This window comes from Tamandua tetradactyla, chromosome 16, assembly GCF_023851605.1.
Source record: "Tamandua tetradactyla isolate mTamTet1 chromosome 16, mTamTet1.pri, whole genome shotgun sequence".
Taxonomy (NCBI): domain Eukaryota; kingdom Metazoa; phylum Chordata; class Mammalia; order Pilosa; family Myrmecophagidae; genus Tamandua; species Tamandua tetradactyla.
This window is the reverse complement of record NC_135342.1, coordinates 68,088,678-68,110,266: the sequence shown is the minus strand read 5'-3', so window position 1 is coordinate 68,110,266 and position 21,589 is coordinate 68,088,678. Positions and strand designations below refer to the sequence as shown.

At 38.9% G+C, this 21,589-nt stretch overlaps 1 protein-coding gene and 1 pseudogene across 10 annotated transcripts in view; one reads left to right on the top strand and one right to left on the bottom strand.

Annotated features, from left to right (window-relative positions):
- Positions 1–21,589, bottom strand: part of HYDIN (HYDIN axonemal central pair apparatus protein) — a 511,177-nt gene that overhangs the window by 39,950 nt on the left and 449,638 nt on the right. For all 10 annotated transcript variants that reach the window (XM_077132967.1, XM_077132969.1, XM_077132970.1 and 7 more), the window contains 10 exons: positions 15,490–15,592; positions 14,989–15,276; positions 12,233–12,375; positions 10,793–11,011; positions 7,244–7,404; positions 4,757–4,854; positions 3,739–3,943; positions 2,352–2,564; positions 1,762–1,900; positions 367–532 (listed from right to left, as the gene is read on the bottom strand). In XM_077132967.1, coding sequence (XP_076989082.1) covers positions 367–532; positions 1,762–1,900; positions 2,352–2,564; positions 3,739–3,943; positions 4,757–4,854; positions 7,244–7,404; positions 10,793–11,011; positions 12,233–12,375; positions 14,989–15,276; positions 15,490–15,592 — 1,735 coding nt within the window. The remainder of the gene's footprint in view (positions 1–366; positions 533–1,761; positions 1,901–2,351; positions 2,565–3,738; positions 3,944–4,756; positions 4,855–7,243; positions 7,405–10,792; positions 11,012–12,232; positions 12,376–14,988; positions 15,277–15,489; positions 15,593–21,589) is intronic.
- Positions 16,102–20,720, top strand: LOC143659996 (DNA-directed RNA polymerases I, II, and III subunit RPABC4 pseudogene; annotated as a pseudogene).

Sequence of the window (21,589 nt, the reverse complement as noted above, 5' to 3'; positions counted from 1 at the left end):
TGCCACAGGTGTAGAAGCAAACAAATACGGCCCTTACTTTGGGGCACATACATGTAGGATGGGGCGACCTGAGGCTCTGGAAAAGAATAGTCAGCGCAGACCCCAAAGGACTCTGCCAGGTAGCATTTGTAACAAGCCTCCCAAATTTCCATGTGCTATCAGTGTTTAGATATAAAAGATACCTGATGGGAATTACATTGACAGGTAAATATTTTGTGGCCTTGTGAAAAATCATAGAGGCCCTTTGGCATGCTTCTGGAGACACCTGGAAAAGTTACCCATCCAAGTCAGCTTCCAGAGCTCATTACTGGTTCCCCTGGCCCAGGTCATGCCAACCCCAAATATAAACTGATGGGGCTGCCTTACCAATGAGGAGACAACTGAAGTTGAGGTGTGACTTGTCCAGAGAGATAAGAGGGTCAGTGGTTTTGCCTACCAGCAGGAAAGGGACTGTGATGTTGTGTTCAGGGATTAAGAAAGTCCAGAATGCTTCCGTGATGTCCAGATGGAAAGGTGTGAACTGGAAGATGACCTAAGAAGACAGTTTCAAATAGAGCAATATGAGACATTTCCAGGTTATCTCCACCTTTTCTAGTCACTACAAGGGCATGAAGGTGTTTGTCCTGTCCACTTGTCCTTCTAAGCAGGTCTACTTAGGCCACAGCCTCTGCTGCCTAAGCTGCCATGTTTTGTGCCATGTGTTTGGATGGCATAACTATGCTATAGCTCACTGGGCTGAAGAATTGGCACCCATTCCAAACAAAGGCAATCCACACGCTTGTCAATGCAGTCTCATACAACATAATCACCAGGACCAACCAGATTCCTCTCAGAAATTAGGAATTAGAAACTGTGATTGGGGCAGCTGGCAGTGAAGCTGATAGTTAAAGATATTGTGTGGTTGAACTGGGGCCATGGTATGCCATAAGCCATTTGTTAAGTGAAGTTACAAAGGAAGTGGTTAAAAAAAGGAGTTAGTAAGTAGAGAGAGTGTGGAATAGTTAGAAAGAAGTGGTTTGTAAGGTGCTAAGGAGTATGTAAAAATGGGGAAACCTAGAATATAGAAATTCTATGGCATAAAGAAATCTGGAATTTTGACTTCTGAAAATTTCAGGAGAGTTGGTAGTATTGGGACTGCATGCCTGTATGGTGGTCATCTGCTAGAAAAGTGCTGTGGCCAGCTGGCCTTGGTGCCCAGAATTCCCTATCATTGTCCTCTTGCTCTGCTTCCTTCATTTGTGTGAATGTCCTGATGGCATTTGAATTTATAATTTCCATTTCATGGATTTGTTTCTGCAGCCAAGATTTTCTGCAGAACCTACTGGAACATGGGTAGACCTAGAGAACTATTTTATGAGGGCTATGGACATCACTTTTCTGGTTTTCCCTTTGGCCTGACCAAATAAAAACACATCCGTCTCCTTTCATCGCTGTCTGTCCCACATACAAAAATAACTCTACACTTAATGCTACTGTATGCATCCTAGAATCCCCAGCTCACCTTTCCTGATTTAATATTCTCGAGTTTTTCAACTGCAAATACTATAGCTCTCCTTTCCCATGGCCAGGCCAGAGAGTTCAGGGCTGCCTTGTTCATCAGAATTGTCCAACCCATAGGGTGGGCATTCAGTAGATACTTGCCGAATGAAATACCTTTAGGTTGTTCTCCCTAACTCCACTTACATTCCACAGCACACTGGCTACACAGAGAATAGTAAACTGAGTTAAATTCTGGGTTGAGTGGTACTCATTTGCATATACCTCAGCTTTCTTTTCAGGGTGAATGATTCCCTTCTCTGTAAGGCATGTGAAGGCTGGAGGGTTTTGGAGACTTTCAATTTCTTCAGAAATCCAAGAGAAGGAGTAGGTACTATTGGTCGGGTTCAGGATTGTGAAAGTCCTGGCCAAGGGGGAAGAGTTAATAACAGACAATGAGAGAGGAGGTTGGGGATTAGAAATTTCTTAGAATCTGGCGCTTGCAAGTGGGTCTGAGGATCAGAACTGTTCTGAGCATTTGTTACTCTAGAAATGAAATCTCATCTGGAGATCCAACACATGGCTAGGGTTCTGGCATTTGGAGTAACAATGACACCAAGGGCACTTCTGACCTAGTGCTCCTCTGTGGTCAAGGTGATCGTCAGGGATTATATTTTTGCGTCTTCCAAATTATTCCCCAATGTCAAAATCAAGGAATTCAGCTTCGTTGATGTAGCAGTTCTCTAAAGCCAAACCCCAGCATATGAAGCTTGCTTCTAGGAATCAGTCAAGCTCACATCTCTGAAGTCTTTATCTGAATTCTTTAGAAGGATTGACTGATATGAACCCAGCTGATGCAAACCTAAGCAACTCACCGGAGATTCTTTGCTCCAACTCCCACACTAATGAACTCAATCACCCGAGTGTTTGGGTCCAGAGGTCCACCTCCAGGTCCTCGGAGCTCTGTGTTGCGCCGATGACCACTGATATAATCTGAGTCTTTCAGGTCAAAATGGCAGAAGGGCAAGGAACTCCGCCCTTTTGCTATCATCACTGGGCCTTGCTCTCCAGGTGGCAAGTTTGGAATCCTGATGGGATAAATTATTTTAATTTATTTTTAAATTAGCTGCTGCTTCTTTAGTTGGTTGGAAATATTATATCCACCAGAAGGTGAGCTCCATGACAGCAGAGACTGTGTCTATCTTGGTCAACACTGTAACTTCAATACCTTGAATTGCACTTGATACAACACATGTGCTCCCTAATGAGTTGTTGAATGGATGAATGCATGAATGGACTGAGTATGGGGTGTCTGAATTCTGGCTCCTTCTGTGTTTCTAAATATGACTGCAAGTTACTTCCTCCTTCAGTGGTGAGAAAATTTCCCTGCTGTAAAATGAACACAGTCTTAACCTTGGGTTCCTACCATAGGCAATGAAAAATGATCTGGAAATTCTAAAAAAGTATCTTGAGCTCCCTGGACAAGGAGAACCAAATGCGAGCAGATTTCTAACTTCAGGACCAACCCAAGGCAGCCCAGGTATCGGAGGGATTCCTATGGTGTGACTGGAGGGGTTCTAGGAGACTCTCATGGCTGATATAGGTCTCTGCTACCCTAGGCCACAGTTTGTAAAATTCCTTGGTTGGGTAGATATTCATCTTGGGAGTGGGTACCCCATCTTTCCTTGTCAGATGTTATTGGACTAGCTTTTCTCTGACTGGAGTCTGGGCACTATGTATTCCTTGTCTACTACATATCGGGTTTGCCCACCACTACCACCATCACACCTAATGCTTATTGTGCTCACTGTGTGACAGGCACTATTCTAGCCTCTTTACTTAAATTAACTCATTCAGTCCTCACAACAACTCTATGAAGTGAATCTTTATTTATTTCCATTTTATATATGAGGAAATAGCATCTCAGAGAAGGTATAAGAAAGCTTGCCCAAGTTCATGACTACCCAAGGATTGGGGCCCACGTGTTTTTCAGCCATTCTGTTACTCGGCAGAATCCTATGTGTGGCCACAAAGTGGGAGGTGGGCAGGAGGAGAGTCTAAAGAGGGTCGATGAGCATATTAACACCAAATTCTTTATGTTCCCCAAAGGCTGGCCATTTTAAATCTTTCCAAAGGGAAAAGTGACAATTTGGGGCAGTCGGAGGGTGGGTAGGATTGGAAAAGAATGAATGAAGAGGGGATAAGAGCTGCAGAGATTTGCACCTTCAGAGATGGGAGATTCTGGGGAGCATATTTCCTTACTGGCAGAAAAGGTTGCTCTCAAAGTCACCAACGTCCAATGGGGAGAATTTCACTTTGAGCTTTTGAAGTTTCCCCACAGGTATGATGCCCGAGGAGGGTTCCACAGAGAATGGCAGGAAGCCCTCGTTCCAGTGGTCTGGGATGCTCTCCAGAGTGCTGCCCGTATGCAATGTGCCCTGGCTGAGCTGATCCTTATAAGAGGAACCTGAGGACAGACAACAGGTGATGATCCCCATCTGTGGTGTGAGGACAGGTGGGAGTGGTGGGACGCAGTCCCTCTGTGGAGTCTGTGGGCTCACCTCCTGCAGCAGGTATACTTAACCTTGGGCAATATGGGTAAAGAATCAGCTCATCTCTTTCACACAGGTGATTCTTGAAAAATACTTCTACTAATACTATAAAAGCTTTCAAATTTGTTTTTATTTTTGCTTCATTTTCCCTGTGGCTCAAGGGGGAGGTTCATGTAAGTATCAGTGGAACTTACACCTTAAAATAATGGACTGTGGACAAAATTTTTGGAAAACAATTGCTCTAAAGGAGGGGTTCACAATCTGGGGACCCATATATAGGTTCAAAAGGCCTTAGAATCTCTGAAATAATATTAAAAAACATTCACCTACCAAGTGATGATCCCTCTTCTAAGAACGACACATTAAATGCAAACTTGGCACAGGTGTGCATTTTTCTGGGGCGAGGAATCATAACTTTCATTAGCTTCTCCAAGGCATCTATAAGCCCTTATAAGTTGGAGACCCCAAAGAGGAAATTCCTAGATTCTCAGGGATCTTTGAGAAAGGCACTGGCTTCGTGGGTGGTTAGGGTTTGGGCTACAGGAGGACAAAGGTCAGTTCTTAAAACGTTCAGGTCATTTGGCTCTGCTGATACCACGAGGCCTGTGCCCTGCCTTTTCTTAGTTACTTAGATAGTGTCTTAGCAGTGCTGACTTCTTCATGACTGAGGCTCTTCTACTAACTGGGGGCAACTCCACGCCCCTGGTTTTACCGGCCATACCATTTACCTTGGTTTTCTGGCATTGCAAAGCTGACAGCCTTTCCAGTCTCTTCTGAGACCCAGGTGAATTCTAGCTGCACATTTCCTGAATTAATCAGCTCAAGCCTGTGAAAAGATGAGGGGATGAACTTGATAAATGTGACGCTGACAATTTTTGTTCCTTTTCATATCACCTTATTTCCCCCCTTTAAGTCAAGTCACTGTTTCTTCAATAATCTTTTTAATATAAGTTTTAAGTAATTTTATCTGAAATCGTGTGTTTGATATACTAGTTATATTTCCCTCTAAAACATACACATGCATACACATATATGTAAGAGTTAAAGGTAAAAACATCCAAATGTTTAACATTATCTTGTGTTATCACCAGCACCCTACAGCACCATGCAATGAGCTCTCAGCATATGTCCCAGGAATCCTGGAGTTTTAGACTATTCGTTTGAAAAACTCCCATCAGAAAGGAAATAAAATCCAGTTTCCTTGATAGTACTTCCCCTGAAACATTCCCTTCCTGAATCACCTTCTACCACAAGCAATGACCCTGTGATCACAAGCCATTTGACCCTTGCCTGTGATGCCCTCATTGGCTGAGAAAGAGACCTGGACCTTAGTTGCTTAGGATTCAAATTCTGAATCAGCTGAGTCTTTTCTTGCCTCAAGTTTCCTTGATCGAAGATAAGAACAGGGAGGCATATTCACTATTAAACTTGATCACAGTCACAGCAGGAGGATGTGGCCTTGATACTAGAAAATGTTGTTTATGAGAAAGGAATATATAGGCTCTTCCCAGTTTTAAGTGATCCGTAGGAATTGAGAGTTTGGTTGGGAGTAGGTTAGAGTGGTGTAGGAATTAGATTTCCTTTATTGAATCCAGGTGGACCAAGACTTTACGCCTGAAATCAAGTGCTTTAATCATGGGGGCTGGTGTCTATAGTATGTACTAAGGAGCTCTGGTCTTTATCTTAAAGAAGAGCAATTTTTATAAAGTAGAGAAATTTTATACAGTGGCACAAAGAACTTTTCATAAAATGAATTATTGGTCCGGTCAGGGGTTTGCAAACCTTTTTTTTTTTTTGCATGGGCAGGCCTCAGGAATCTGCAAACCTTTTGTAAAGGACCACATAGTAAATATTTTTGGATTTGTGGGCCATATGGCCTCTGTAGCTACTACTCACCTCTGCTGATGTAGTGTGAAAGGAGCCATAGACAATATATAAATGAATGGGCATGGCTGTGTTTCAATAAAACTTCATTTACAAAAACAGGTGTCTGGCCAGATTTGGTCACTAAACCATAGTTTGCCAACCCTTTAGGTGAAATGGCCATCTGCAGAAGATTTTACTTTCTGCCTTATATATTCTAGTTTCAAAATACTTGACGCGTACATTTAAAGTAATTTCAACAAATGTAAATGAGTTGAATGAGCTAATTGTTAATATTTATAAAGGAGAAACATCAGTGGTTTACTTTTTTGTGTTTGTAATTCTCAAAGAATGGTCACAGAACTTCTCTCTTTATCTGATTTTGTATGTATTGCCCTTCTGCCAAATATGTCTCTTCCCTCAATATTTCACCTGATTACCTCCTATCTGTCCTTCAGTATTCAACTTGGGAAGGCTTCTCTGACACTCTGTCTCTCCCCATATCTTGGTTTGTTTTAAGTACTTTCTTGCTCTAAGCAGAGGATGCTATACTGCAACCATCAATTTACCTATTTCTATCCCATCCCTGCTCCCAAACCCAGACTATGAGCAATTTTGAAGGGAGGGCCAATGGCATTTTTCATCCCTGCATCTGAGTGTGGATGAAGTGTTAACATAACCATATCTTCTTCTCAAGGACAAATCTGACCTTGAATTGACTTTCTAGTTCTATTACCCTGGACACCTGATAAAGGAGAAATGTCAGCTGCATTATTATCAGTATTGTTGAGGTAAAAATGACCCATGACTGGTAAATTGCACCAGGATTGGGAGGAACTATGATGACTAGGAGGGAAAATATAGCTTTGGAGTTTTCTGGCAGTAGTGACTCTTGTTAATGGGTCCCCTGCACAGACCCTGGAGGCTACAACCAGTACAGGTTATAAGAAGTGTTAGTGTCTGTGCAGCATGGGACTTCTAAGCCAAGGGAGACCCCACACCCACTAGCATGGATATTGTCGGTACTGTCATGTGGTGGGAGTCAGGGAGGGAAGAAAGCAAGAGCAGTTCCTGGGTGGCTGTGTAGACTGTTCTCATTAAAGAGGACTGCCTGGTGTCCCCCTGGTAGGCTGGGTTTTCTGGCCTATATTCTGATGTCAAGTGTAGTCTTCAGTGGCTTTGTGAATCTAAATGTTTTATTGGACCTAAGAATACTCCTGATGGGTGCTGCACTGAGATGATGCCTAGTGTAAACTTTAGTAGACACTGAATAAATATTTGATGAATCAGTGAATAAATGATGAAATAAAATAACTTCTCTGATGAGTGTCACGAGGCTTTTGATGACTCACTCAAATATACGGGTCTGGTAAACCAGCGTTTCCTTAAAGTGCACACCACTCGTGTGGCACTGGTATGAAGCAAAATCCACATTTACACTGATCTGTAGCCTCAGTTCTCGGTAGTTTTCTTCCAGGACTGTGTGGGCAGGCTCAGGATCCGTCTCTACCACCTGTAACAAAGGCAGCCATATTCTCAGCAGTGCAGAGCCAACCTTCTCACAGGAATCAGGGGAAGATAACATGGTGCTTTGCCTGGCCAATGCAAAATAACACCCACCCAGAAACTCAAGTTCTAGATTAAATTATTAAGGCAAACTTAAAAATTACTTATAGATTGGGAAAGGAAGAAATTGAATAATAAGTTACTGAGATATTAGGACTATACTGGCATGAGTTTTGGAGTCAGATGCATTCTAAAAAAAAGCAGAAGACATGATATCACAAAGACAGGAAAAAAAATAATGAAATAGAAAACAAACCCTAAAAGAGGAAGGAGCAACAAAACCAAAGTTGTTTTTATTTGAAAAGACTTTTTAAAAACGCTTGTTGAGACTGATAAAAAAAAAAGAGAGAAAATATACTCAACATTAGGAATACAAAGGGTCATTGTCTGTAGATTTAAACAGATGATAAGATATTATGAATGATTTTATGAAAATATGTATGAAAACTTAAAGGGCAAATTCCTAGAAAAAATGATTTAATAAAATTTACTCAAGAAGAAATAAAGAAACCTGAATATAGTAAAAATATCTTGCAGAAGACTTAGAGATTTTACCTTCTTAATAAAAAGTATGAATCATTATTATGAAAATGTCAGTGCTTCATAAACTTATATATTGATGGGATCTAATTTCAAACAAATTTCCATCAGGGTTTTTCATAGCACTTGATAAGTTTATTAATAAGTTAAATAGAAAAGTAAAGGGCCTAGAATAACTGAAACACTTCTGAAGAAAACAGTGTGGAGGAGGGACTTCTGTTCCAGATATGAGGCTGAAAATGAAGCTCTATAATTAATTTCTACACATTAAGATGGTGTAAAACTGCACAGAAATAAACTGATAATGGAATAGAATAGAAAAACTAGAAACAGCGCTGACATACATAAAATTTAGACATATGGTAATAAAGTCATAACAGATCACTAGGGAAAGAAAGAGGTAATTAAAAAAAGGAGCTCTCTGCAAGATTATTTATCTAGATGGAAAAAGGCAAATTGGATTCCTGCTTTATACCAACACAAAATCCAGATGGGTCAAGTGCTTAAATATCAAAGCAACATTAGGTTTTTTTGTTTTTTTTTTTTTTGGAAAATATAGACAAATATTTGTGCTTTGTTAGGATAGGTTTAAAAAATAAGACAAAAAGTAGTATGTATAAAATAAAAATGACACACTTGACTATATTAAAATTTAGAACTTTTTTTTTCACCAAAAGAAACATAAGAGAAAGTGAAAAGGTAGGGTATAAATCAGGTAAGGATATTTGTAGCTAAATAATAGAATATTTTATAAAAAATAACTCCTACAAAGGACAAGCATCATAATTGAAAATTGGGCAAAGGGCATGAAAAGTCATTTTCAAAAGAAATAACATGCATGGCCAATAATGATATGAAGAAATGTGAAACCTCACTAGTGATCAGGATAATGCAAATTAGGCCCATAATGAGAGACCATTTCACATCCATTCAAATGATGAAAATCAAGAAATCTAACAAGACCAAGTATTGGACAGGATGTGGATCAATGAGATTTCTTGCTGTCCGGAATGTAAATTAGTACAGCCACTGGGAAAAACATGTGGGCGGTGTGCTGGTTTGAAAAGATTATGACCTTAGAAAAGCCATGTTTTAATCCCCATCCATCTTGTGGAAGCAGTCATTTATTTTAATCCCTATTCAGTACTGTAGGTAGGAAACTTTAAAAAAGGAAGCATTTTGGAGAGTCTGGAAAGCCATGAGAATAAGAGCCCATGCTGCTAGAGACTTTTGTAGATGAAAAAGGAAAACGCCCCTGGGGGAGCTTCATGAAACAAGAAGCCTGAAGAGAAAGCTAGCAGATGTCGCCATGTTCACCATGTACCTTTGCAGTTGAGAGAGAAACCCTGAACTTTATTGGCCTTTCTTGACTGAAGGTAATTTCTTCTTGGTCCCTTAATTTGGACATTTTTATAGACTTGCTTTAATTGGGACATTTTCACGGCCTTAGAACTGTAAACTTGGAACTTAATAAATTCTGCTTTTAAAAAGCCATTCTGTTTATGGTATATTGCATTCCAGCAGCTTGCAAACTAGAAGAGAATGTAAAGGCTAAAAAAAAAATGAAAAACAAAAATTTAGGAATGAATAAGACAAAACTCAGGACAGTGATTGTTCTAGTTCGCTAAATGCTGGAATGCAATATACCAGAAATGGAATGGCTTTTAAAAAGGGAAAATTAATAAGTTGCTAGTTTACAGTTCCAAGGCCATAAAAACATCCCAGTTAAAATAGGTCTACAGAAATGTCCAATCTAAGGCATCCAGGAAAAAAAACCTTGGTTCAAGAAGGCCAATGGCATTCAGTGTTTCTTTCTCAGCTGGAAGGGCACAGTGTGAACATGGTCAGGGTTTCTCTCTCATCTGGAAAGGCATATGGTGAATACAGCATCATCTGCCAGCTTCCTCTCTGTACTTCCTGCTTCACGAAGCTCCCCAGGAGGCGTTTTCCTTTTTCATCTCCAAAAGTTACCGGCTGGTGGGCTCTCTGCTTTGTGGTTCTGCAGCATTCTGAAGCTTTCTCCAAAATACTTCTTTTTTTAGGATTCGAGTAAACTAATCAAGACCCACTTAGAATGAGTGGAGACACATCTCCATCTAATCAAGTTTAAGACCTACAGTTAATTGAGTCACACCTCCATGGACATAACCTAACCAAGTTTCCAACCTAAAGTACTGAATAGGGATTAGAAGAAACTGTTGCTCTGACAAGGCTGATTAGGGTTAAAACATGGCTTTTCTAGGGTATATAAATCGTTTCAAACCAGCACAGTGATGAACTCTAGGGAGAAGGCAAGGGTTGGAGTGGGTGAAAACCACACAAATAGTTGATGTTCTACTTCCTATGCTGGGTGCAGATTTGTCTCTGTTTATTATTAAAAAAAAACAAAAATTCACCAAGGAATAAATAGAATAGGGGCATGCATAGACTGAAGACAAGATCTTGTCATAACTAAAGATTATGATTAATCTAACTCTGAGCACGTGAAGGAAAAAGAAAACAACTAAAACATGAGCCATGACATTCTTGAAGAAGATGGTGGGAGAACTTGATAAACTAGGTATCGAGAATTAAAGCTCTGCCAGTTGAGTTGTGTAGTGCCTGTGGTATGTGTAGTATGGATGACAGGTGGCAAACTTGGAAGTTTATTTTATCACTTTTGAAACTGAGGACACGTAGAATGGGACACTTTTTTTTTCACGAAAGAAGGAAATGATGAGAAATCAAGCTTGCGAGGAAGTAGGCATCTGAGCATGGAAGTTCTGGTCAAAATTGTGCCTGATGTGCCTACTTACTTTTCTTTTTGTGGTGAAAGCGCCAGGTGTGTTTTTGAGCTGATCCACCCACTTGACTGTGCGCATGCGGTCATCCCAGTCGGGGATCTGGTCTGTAGGTTGCTGAAACACAATCTTGGAGAGCTTACATTTGACCTCCATCTTCTTCAGGTTGATGGGTACGTCTGACTTCAGGGTCACCACTGTGTCCTTGGCACATCCAGGATGGAGGTGGCCAATCTGGGGAAGAGCCTGGTATTAGTATTTTTGGAATTTAATCTTGTGAATTCTTTTTTTAAATTTTTTTTTAATCTTTTTTTTTTTTTTTTACATGGGCAGGCACCGGGAATCGAACCCGGGTCCTCTGGCATGGCAGGCAAGCGTTCTTGCCGCTGAGCCACCGTGGCCCAATCTTGTGAATTCTTGACACCTGATGATGACAAGCCAAAAGACATGGCAAAAAAAAATGCATATATTTGAGACTGCTATATTGATTGACTAAAATGTTTGAGGCTCTTAGATGGAACTATAACCATAATAACAACATAATAACATTCCTTAAACTGTTACTTTGCCAGACACCACTATTCTAAATCTTTACACAATTGTATTAATCACCACAGCAACTCTAGGATATGAGCCCAGCTACATCCCATTTTACAGACAAGGAAACTGGACAGAGAAAGATTAAGTAACTTGCTCAAAGAAAGATCAATATTGGAAGACCTGGATTCAGACCCAGGCAGTATGGTTCAATGCCACATTCTTAATCATCATGTACTTTCTTTTTTTTATGTGCCAACTACCAAAGTTACTTGGTAACTTGAAACAATAAAATTCATAAAATTCTGTAATAGAATAGAAAAACACAAGAAAATTAAAAATTAAAACTCCAACAAATAATTACAAGTAATTAAATTATCCTAACAAGAATTATAATATTAACATGTAGGAAATTAGGCTTTGTTCTAGGATTTGTAAATAGTAATTCACATATACATAGGGGAAGATCAAGTGAATAAGTGGCAGAATATTTTCTCTAACAAAATGCTGTGACATCATTAATATGAAAAATCACAAAGAATATTATTTCTTCTTCAAGATCTATGTCCATATTCCCAAATATAAAATAGACCATGTACTTTCTAATCAACATGATCTATAAGATCATACAAACAATGGGTGAATGAATATAATACACCAGCATTTCTCAAAGGGTGGTCTAGGGACCCCTGCCATCTTTAACTGGTTTGGTAGATTTCATTCTTTACTTTTCCCTGCTTAAATCAGGGGGACAGGAACAGTGTCCTTTCAGTACCTGGCCTGAATGAGGGATGATTCCTGGGTTGTCTCCTAGCCTGGGAAGGTGGGCCTTCTATCACTGGAGAGGGGCTGGCAAGCAAATTAGGGTTTGGCTCAAGCCTGATGGAGTTCATAAAACAGTGGATAGCTTTCACTTACCTGAGGGGAGAAAGAAATTGTAGCTAAAACGGGCCATTCAAATCGTATCATAGTCACTTGGCTGTGATTAGTGATTGTGAAGCTCACGTTATAGCTGCTGCCAACGTGGCAGTCCCCAAACTGGATGTGGTCCACCAGAGCAGCTAGGGGATAGAAACAGAAGGTTGGCGAGGCCTCCCTGGTCTCCTCCTCAGGCCTCCTCTCTGAGAAGGCAGCATCTAACAGACACTGCGCTTCACATTGATGCAACTCTCCCTTCTAGGATGATTTTGAACCTCTGAACAACAAGATTTCCCCCTAGAGGAAGTTATCGATCCATCCATCCATTCATCCATCCATCCATCCATCCATCCATCCATCCATCCATCCATCCCTTCTTTTGTCATCCCTCAACAGAACTGTCTTGGCCCTCACCTCCGTCTGTATAAGAGAAAACACAGGCACCAAATTCCATTTGCTGGTTGAAACAATACTATTAAGAGGTAGGGTTGCCAGATAAAACACAGGAAGGCCAGTTAAATTAGAATTTCAGATAGACAATGAATTCTTTTTTTTAGTATAAGTATGTCCCCAAATATTGCATGGGATATACTTGTATCAAAAAAATTTTCATTGCTTATCTGAAACTCAGATTTAACTGGGCCTCCTGTATTCTTTTTTTTTTTTTTGTATTCACCAGCAGGATCATATTTAATACATTTGCATTACTCCAGAAAATGAAATTAAAAGGAAAAAGAAAATCCCAAACATCTCATACATATTATCCCTCCCTCTTACTGACCACTAGTATTGCAAGCTATACAATTTTAAGACTTACAATTGAGGTAGGCTAACTAAGACAGTGTTGTATTGACAGATTATAATAAGAGAGTCAGTGGAACAACAAAACATCCTGAAGTAGATTCATACACACAGACAACTATTTCTTTGCAATATACTTATCAATCATTATCAGAGATCAGAGCTACTGAATTTCAGTTCCACAACTTCAGGTACTTTCTTCTGGTTATTCTAAAACATTATACTCTATAAAGAAATGTCTATATAATGAGTCAGTAATTACAATCGTTTAATGAATTATATCTTCTCAGTTATACCTCTTTCTTCTCATTTATTTTCATCCTCAGGGTTACCTGAGAAAGGGCCATTTTAATTTTTTCTTGCTGGAAAGGGGTGCTGGATTTCTGGGATAGATGAATTAATCTGGTTATTTTCCTGGAGTGACTGGTACTTATGAGTTTTGGGACTTATCTTGCCTATGATCAATCTGGAGGATTTAATTTTCTGAGAAAATGAACTTACTAAGCAAACCTTTACATAGACTTAGATAGAGCATAAGGTCATTCCCTAGAGTTTTCAGGAATACTGTTATTTGTGCTATGGCATATTCTGGTAGCATGAAATATCTGGGTACAACTTGCAGAAGATAGCCTCCAGAATGACTTTTCAACCAAACTTGAAAGATTTAGCCACTGAAACTTTATTTTAATTCATTTCTTTCTCCACTTTTAATAACTCTCAACTCATGTGGACAAGGCAAGGATCATCCCTGGCTATCATGTCCCACAGTGCTACAGAGGCTCATACCATTGGAAGTCATGTCTCATGGATGGGGGACAGTAGTGGGTTTATTTACAGAATTGTTGGCATTTAATTTAATTCCAGTTCTGTTGCATGTAATGAATTGCTTCTCTCTTAATGCCTTCAAAATCCTCTATCTCTGGAAGTTGACATTCTGATTAGTATGTGTCTCAGACTGGGTTTAGTAGCCTCCTGTATTCTTATTTTCTAAATCTGGTAGCCATATTATAGCTATGAAGTCTGGTTTCTTAACTAGTTTTCACTGCCTGCAAGAGAGATGTGGTGCTAGAGCAGCAAATGGAGGTGAAATACCAGATATGTGAGGAGTGTCAATTTTAACCCATGCCATATAGACTGTCAAAAACTACATACCAGGACTGTTTATGCTCCTACAAAAACTGTGGGACTGTGTTTATAATCCACTTCATAGTAACTAGCCACACAATTAGGGTGCTTAACAAATGTTTTCCAACAATAATTGTAATTTTTTTTCCAACTCCAAAGAATATAGTCAGCCAAATGACACTGCAGTGCTTGATAGATTGTAGAGCAGCACATCTTAAGCTCTGATATGCATGCAGATCACCTGGAGATCTTGTAAAAATGCAGGTTCAGATTGGTATGTCTAGGGTGAGCCCTGAAATTCCCATTTCTAACAAGCTCTGAGGTGATGCTGATGGTATAGGTCCCCAGACTGTGCCTTAATCGTGAGGCTGCAGAGAATGATCTCTAGAAGTGGCACAAATCTTTGTACCCTTTCTAATTAAACAGACCCATCTTTTCCCTTAGAATATTCAGGACACATTGTTCAGATGAAACAGACTGCCCACACAGTCAGATAAGGGACACGGACAGGGAAAATTGCAAGACATTTATTCACTTATTAGCTGAACTGAAATTTGGGTATCAAATGATAAGTTTCTTAAGGACAAGAGGCTGTTCTTATTAATCTTTGCAACTCCGGGGCTTAACATAGTGTCTGCCACATGAGCACTGAATGCTCAATGAATGTTTATTGGGTGAACACATTAATAAATAGGAGAATGAATGCAGTGACTGAACCAGGCACAAAGGAGCATACAGTGATGATGAGATTTATTCCCAACATTTCAGGAAGTTGGCTTATCTGTTATTTAAATTTCATTATCATTTTGAAATGATCCTTGTTCTCCCACCTGCCATGAAGTCATCCATCAGTCTTTCATCAGTGATATCTGGGACCTCAGAGATATCTGAGACTTCCTGGCTTGCAGAAGTCACCAGTCCATGGATGTTGTCCAAGGTGATGTCATCCTCATAGCTCTCTCCCACCATGTGGATGACAGTTTCCTCATACTGGTTGTTGATCACTGATATGTGGATGGTGCCTACCATTCTCCCAACCTTCTGGGAGTGGAAAAATACTTCAAATTCAGCTGTCTCTCCAGGAGAAACAATGAGGGAGGCAGTATGAGCTTTCTTAGCTGTAAAGAGAAAACATATGATTTAGAACCAGTTTAAAGAAAGATGTTATTAATAACGGCCTTGACTCAAGGGAAAGCAGCCCTAGTGAGGGAATGAGACTCAGCCAGAGTGACCAGTGCTGATGAGAATGGGCATCTCACTCTAGCTGGGGTCCTGATACAAATAGCTACTGAGATGCACTGCTCACTAGAAAGTGCCCTCCTTCCACTTACCTTTTGTATTTGGTTTGTTTTCCTCTACGATGTAGATGTAGGAGGTAGTGGGCTTTCCTTTTAGGGAGAAGACTCCTAGTTTGTCCCGCAAATCAACATGCAGCTGGCAGAAGAAAGCAGGATTGGGTGTTAGGCTGCTCATGGATTTATAGTACAGGGTGAGATACTGTGCTATATTCCGGGCAGTACTAAAAAAAGTCACCATGGCTAATGCTCACTTAAAAAACTGTCTTATTAAGGGAAAGAAAGAATAAATATTAAACATGGAGAGGGTAAAAGAAAGTTTAGTCAGGCCAGCCCTTGTTATTCAAGTAAAGAATCTGAGGCCTAGAAGGTATAGGTTACTTTCCAGATGACACAGCTAAATAGTGTGAAAATGTTACTGACAGCCCACCCCAATCAATATGGTAGAGTGAGACACTTCAGGGCTCCGTCCTCCCACAGAAGGCTTGAACAACCAATAAGAACTGGCAGAAATATCTTTCTCAAAGATATTTTTCTCCAGAAAACAGTTAAAGGACTGCAATAACAGGGTGAGTGCCAAATCAAGAAAAAGGCTACTTAAAAGCAGTATGATCTCCAGGTACCCTGGCTAGCTCACTCCTTTTCCCCATGCCTCGATCCCAGTATGAATCCCTGGTCCTGGATTCTGGAGGGAACAAAGTAACCCTTGTGCACATACTGGGAAGCAGTATGTCTGGGTGAATATGTCTGGTGGTGGCATGGAGCACTAGCTATCCCAGAACTTGCTCTGCATATAGAAGGTGACTCACAGGGCTTTCTTACAAAACATTGGGAAATCAGTCAATTGACTACCCTGGGCAAGGGATTGCTAGCTGCAGCATATAAAGTGCAGTTTCCAGACTGTGAGAAAACTGCTTCCTAGGGAAGAGGGGACTTTTGAATCCATGTAAATGTGGAAATTCTTAGGGAAACACATGCATGCCAAGATAGGATACATGCATAGAAAGGATCAGGGAGGCCCCTATGCTTTGGCCTGGAGCTATTCTCTAAACTAATTGTATGGATAAACTCTGAAGGGGTATGCCTCAGGAGGTCAATCTACAAAGACTGGGAAAGTTATTTTCTTTCTCTTTCACCTCATCTTCCTATTTATTAATTTAGTTTAGCTCCTGACATTCAAGGAAAGATCTGCTGTAACTCTTACTGGATATAAGCTTAAGGAAGAGATGTCTCAGAGCAAATTTCAGCAGTAGTACATTAAAATATCAAAATGTCCTGGCTTCAGCAAAAGGCCACAAAACATACAAATAAACAGGAAATGAGGGCCCAGGCAAAGGAAAATATTAAAGCATTAGCAAGCATCAATGAGGCGGACCAGACTTGGGACATACCAGACAAAGACTTCAGAAAACATGGTCCTACATATTACGTATGCACAAGGAGGAAAAGGAAGACAGACAAAGAACAAAAGGAGATCAGGAAAACAATAGATGAGCACAAAGAGAATATAAATAGAGAGATGAAGTTATGAAAAGGAAACAAACAGAATTGAAGACCACTGGAACAGAAATTTAAAATTCCTTAGAGGGATTAAAGACAAATTGGAGCTGGAAGAAGAAAGAATCAGTGAGCCTGAAGAGACGACAATTGAAATCATTCCATCTGAGGAGGATAAAGAAGAAAGAATGAAGAAAAGTCCCCGAGGAATCAGCAGATTGCCATCAAGCATACCAATATATGCATTGTAGGATGGAGAAGGAGATGAAAGAGAGATGAAGAGAAAAAGGAGATGAAAAAAAAAGGGGCAGAGAGACTATTCAAAGACATAATGGCTGAAAACTCCCTCAATTTAATGAAGGACATGAACATTTTCATCCAAGATGGTCAACAAACTCCAAACAGGATAAATGCAAATAGACCCACCTAACAGCATATTATAATCAAACAGTCAAATGCCAAAGAAAGGAGAGCATTATGAAAGCCACAAAAGAGAAACAATGTGTCATGTACAAGGGAACTTCAGTAAGATTAACTGATGATTTCTTGTCAGAAACTACGGAGGCAAGAAGGATTGGGATGCTGTAAAGTGCCAAAAGTAAAAAAAATGCCAACCAAGAATTTTATATTGAGAAAAACTATCTTTCACAAATGAGGGAGAGATTAAGATGTTTCCGGATAAACAAAAACCGAGGGAGTTTGTCATAAATAATCTAGCCCCACAAGAGATGCTAAAGAGAGTTCTGCAGGTTGAAAGGAAAGTACAATACAAGGTAGATCCAAGCTGCATGAAGAAATAAAGATCTGCAGTGAGGGTAACAATACGGGCAAATATAAATGTCATTGGTGTTGTATTTTTGGTTTTTAACTCCACTTTTTACTTCCTATAGAATCTGAAAGGCAAATGCATAAAATGCAATGATAAGCCAGTGGTTTGAACTCATAATGTAGAAACACGTAATTTGTGACAAGGATTACATAATGGTGGGGGAGTTGAAGGGCACGGGATCATAATATGTGTTCTACCAGTTGCCAGGAGCAGGTGGAAGGGGGGAGTGGAGAGTTAATACATATTGGGTATAGGGTTCTGCCTGGGGAGATGGGAACGTTTTAGAAATGGAAGGTGGCAAATGTACCACAATATTGTGAACAGGATTAATCCCATTAAATGGTATGTTTGGGAGTGGCTGGAATGGGAAAGTTTATATTTTATATATGTTCCCAAAATTAAAAAAAAGAAAGAGCAATGAAAAGGCAATAACAATTAAATGCAATATATGATCCTGGATGAGGTTTAGCAAGGGAGGAGAAAAGGCTCAAAGGGACATATTTGTACAATTGGAATATAGAATGGAAGCTTTATATCAATGTTAAATTTCTTGAACTTTACAGCTGTACTTAAGGTGGATACATAAGTGAATATTCTTGCTCTTAGGAAATATATATAGCAGTAGTAAGTGTTCAAGGATGGGTAGAAAGATACAGAAATGTGGAAAAATATTAATGTTGGTGGAACTAGGTATCTGGGAGTGGGTAGAATATGTTGGAGTTCTCTGTATGGGTTGTGTAATATTTTTTGTAATTGTCCTGTAAGTATGAAAGTATTTCAAAATAAAAAGTTAAAATGTTATTTTCAGAGGCACTTATGAAATACATATGAATTGGAAAGGAATAATCATAACTCTATGAGGATTGTAAATTTGAGTTCCTAAAACCAGTTAAAGCCAGAATCTCCAGGTACCATGCGTTAGTTCCCTGATAGTGTAACTTTGAGCATACTACTGAGATAAAAGGAAAACCATGGTGAGCATCAGACCTACTTGGAGTAAAGGGGTGATTCTCCAGCACGTGAAAGGAAGAAAAGACTAAAGCCATGTATCTGATTTTAGCTATAAGTAAATCAGTAGATATTTTAGTAGGTAGTAATGCTGGCACCACCATAATCAAGATTAATATAAAAAATGAAACTTGAGAAAGAAGAAAGAAACGGTGAAATTGCATGGGAAGCTTCTGAGATAAAAGCCATGATGTATGTAGAAATAACCTTAATAAGAAAGTATATGAAGAAATAAATGAAAAGAACACTGATACAAAAAGATCTAAATAAATGGGTGGGAATCTTAAATATTGTTGCTGAAATAGAATAGAAATTCTTCTCAAATAATTCATAGGTCTCCCAATGGGATGCTTTTGAGGAATACTTTAGAATCATTTTATAGTATCTGAGACACTAAATAGGCAAAGAATTGTTAAGAAAAATTAGAATGGGGGAGTTGGTGGGCAGGAATTTACTGAGCTATCTTCTAAAATATTTTAGAAAGCCACAATAATGAAAACAATGCAGGGTAATGTTAACCTGAGTAACTTTGAACCCAACTCATCAAGAAATGATGGACTAAATACATTAAAAAAAATCTTAAAAGTATCATGGGGCTAAAAGGACAATGAAGACTAAGACAACCAAGACGTAGAAGAGCATGGAAAACCAAGTTGGTCAGCAGAACATTCTGGACTATATTTGACCTGGGACATTTGCCAATATGGAAGATGCAAAATATGGTCTCAGTGTAAGAGGGCAGAAGTCAGACTCTTAGGCCTGTGCTTTTTTTTTCTTTTTTGTTTATTATTTTAATTTTTTCTTTTTCTTTTGTTTTTAGAATCTTAGGCCTATGAATGGGATTCCTTCTTTTGCTCTGGGCTGGGACCTCCAAGGGCTGAAACATAAGACTAAAAGTGAAATGGATACAAACAAGTTCTCCTAAGGACAGCAATCCTGTTCTGACTCATCTGAGTAATGCTTATTAGTAAATTACCTTAAGGTAATCCTGAGTTTCTAGTATCCCTAAATAACTTTTCATATATAATTCCTAGCATATAATCAAAGATAACCTGACACATGAGGAGACAGACTTATGTGGGTAAGAATGAGCAGAAACAACAGCTATCAGAAACAGACCCATTAGGACTTCAGATTTTGGAATTATCTGACACAGGCTGTAAAAGAGTTATGAATATGGTATTCAGGAACTGAAAGCCAAGCCTGACAATTCAAGCATTGAACTGGAAATTATAAGAAGTGATTAGATAGATTTGAAAAAGGACCTAATATAAATTATAGAAATGAAAAATACAATAAATTAGGGACCTAATGGAAAAGTTTAACAGCTAGAATGGCCACAGTTAAAGAGTTAATGTACTAAAGATAGAGGTCTGAAGAAATTATGCAGAATGAAGCTCAGAGACAAAATGATAGAAAATACAGTGAGATTAAGAGACGCAGGGGATACGGGGAAAAGATCTTCAATACATTTAATTGACATTCCAGAAGGACAGATAAGAAAGGGTGGAATAGATGCAGTATTTGAATATTTGTCTAGGAATTTTCCAAAATTGACTTAAGATGTTACATTTATTTTAAAGATTAAATAAATATAAAGAAATCTGTACATAGACACATAATAGTGAAACTTCAGAAAATGAATACAAAGTGAAAATCTTAAAATCACCTAGAGAAAAGAGACAGATTGGAGCCACGAGCTGGGTACTGTTTGCAATCTCTGAGTGAGAGGGGTTCTCTGCGCTTTATATTAACAGTAGACACCTAGAAGGACATGCAACCCCCAAAAGAGCAGCCAATGATCTAGATCTGTGGAGAATTTCACACAGAAAAAGAAACAAAATCCAGGGATCCAGTCAGATGTGGCGAATATGAATGCAGAATAATGTATAAGAAAAGGACTAAAAGATTGGTAGTTTTTGATGCTCAGTGAAATGTGAATTCAGAGTACCATCTTTGCTTGTAGTTGGATTTTCCATTAATGTTTCACATTGTTGTATAGCTTTGGTTAGCATACTTTATGAATATAATTACATAAACACAATTTCATTTTATCTCATTTTTTAAAACCATAGTGTATTTAGACATCTGTTAATACTTTGTATAAAAATTTTTTGGTCAATTACATGACATAATTTAACATTGTTGCATATTTAATCTGAAATATGGTAAGGTTAGAATTGCTTTTCCTAAACCATAACTTTTAATCAAAACCTAGAATAACTGGGTCTTTTGTTAAAAAATACAGGTTTCTAGGGCACTCTGAGGGTCTGATTAAGTATGTTTCTTGGAAACAACTGTCCTACTTTACTAGTTTTCAGTTTGCAAACTCTGTAGTGTCATTTTGCACAGAGTATATCAATGTACTTGCTGTCGATGGGCATACATTATTTTGACTTCTATTTTTCATGTATTACTTGATACAGAGCTTTCTGTATTTCTACATACTGCTTGATTATTTTAAAGATCTTGGGAGAGAAAAGAGAAAGTGTCATGGTTGTTCTCTGTAAGGCAAAATCAACCCCAAGAAAAGTGGATGAACAAATTCTTAAGTCAGGTGCAGTTTCCTGGGTATAATCATTCATTATGGTAAAATACCCTGCTTTTAGAATATTAAAAGAATGGGGACTGGTTTATACTAAATTAATGGATAAATGTTTAGAACTTTTGCCTCGATATTAGGAACATGAATTGATGCTCACACCTGGACTCCAATAATCCATCAGTATGGAATGTCCTGTTGGCCTAACATTCATTTTATAGATTAAATATATTCCACTTTATTAATAGCCATGTCTGTTT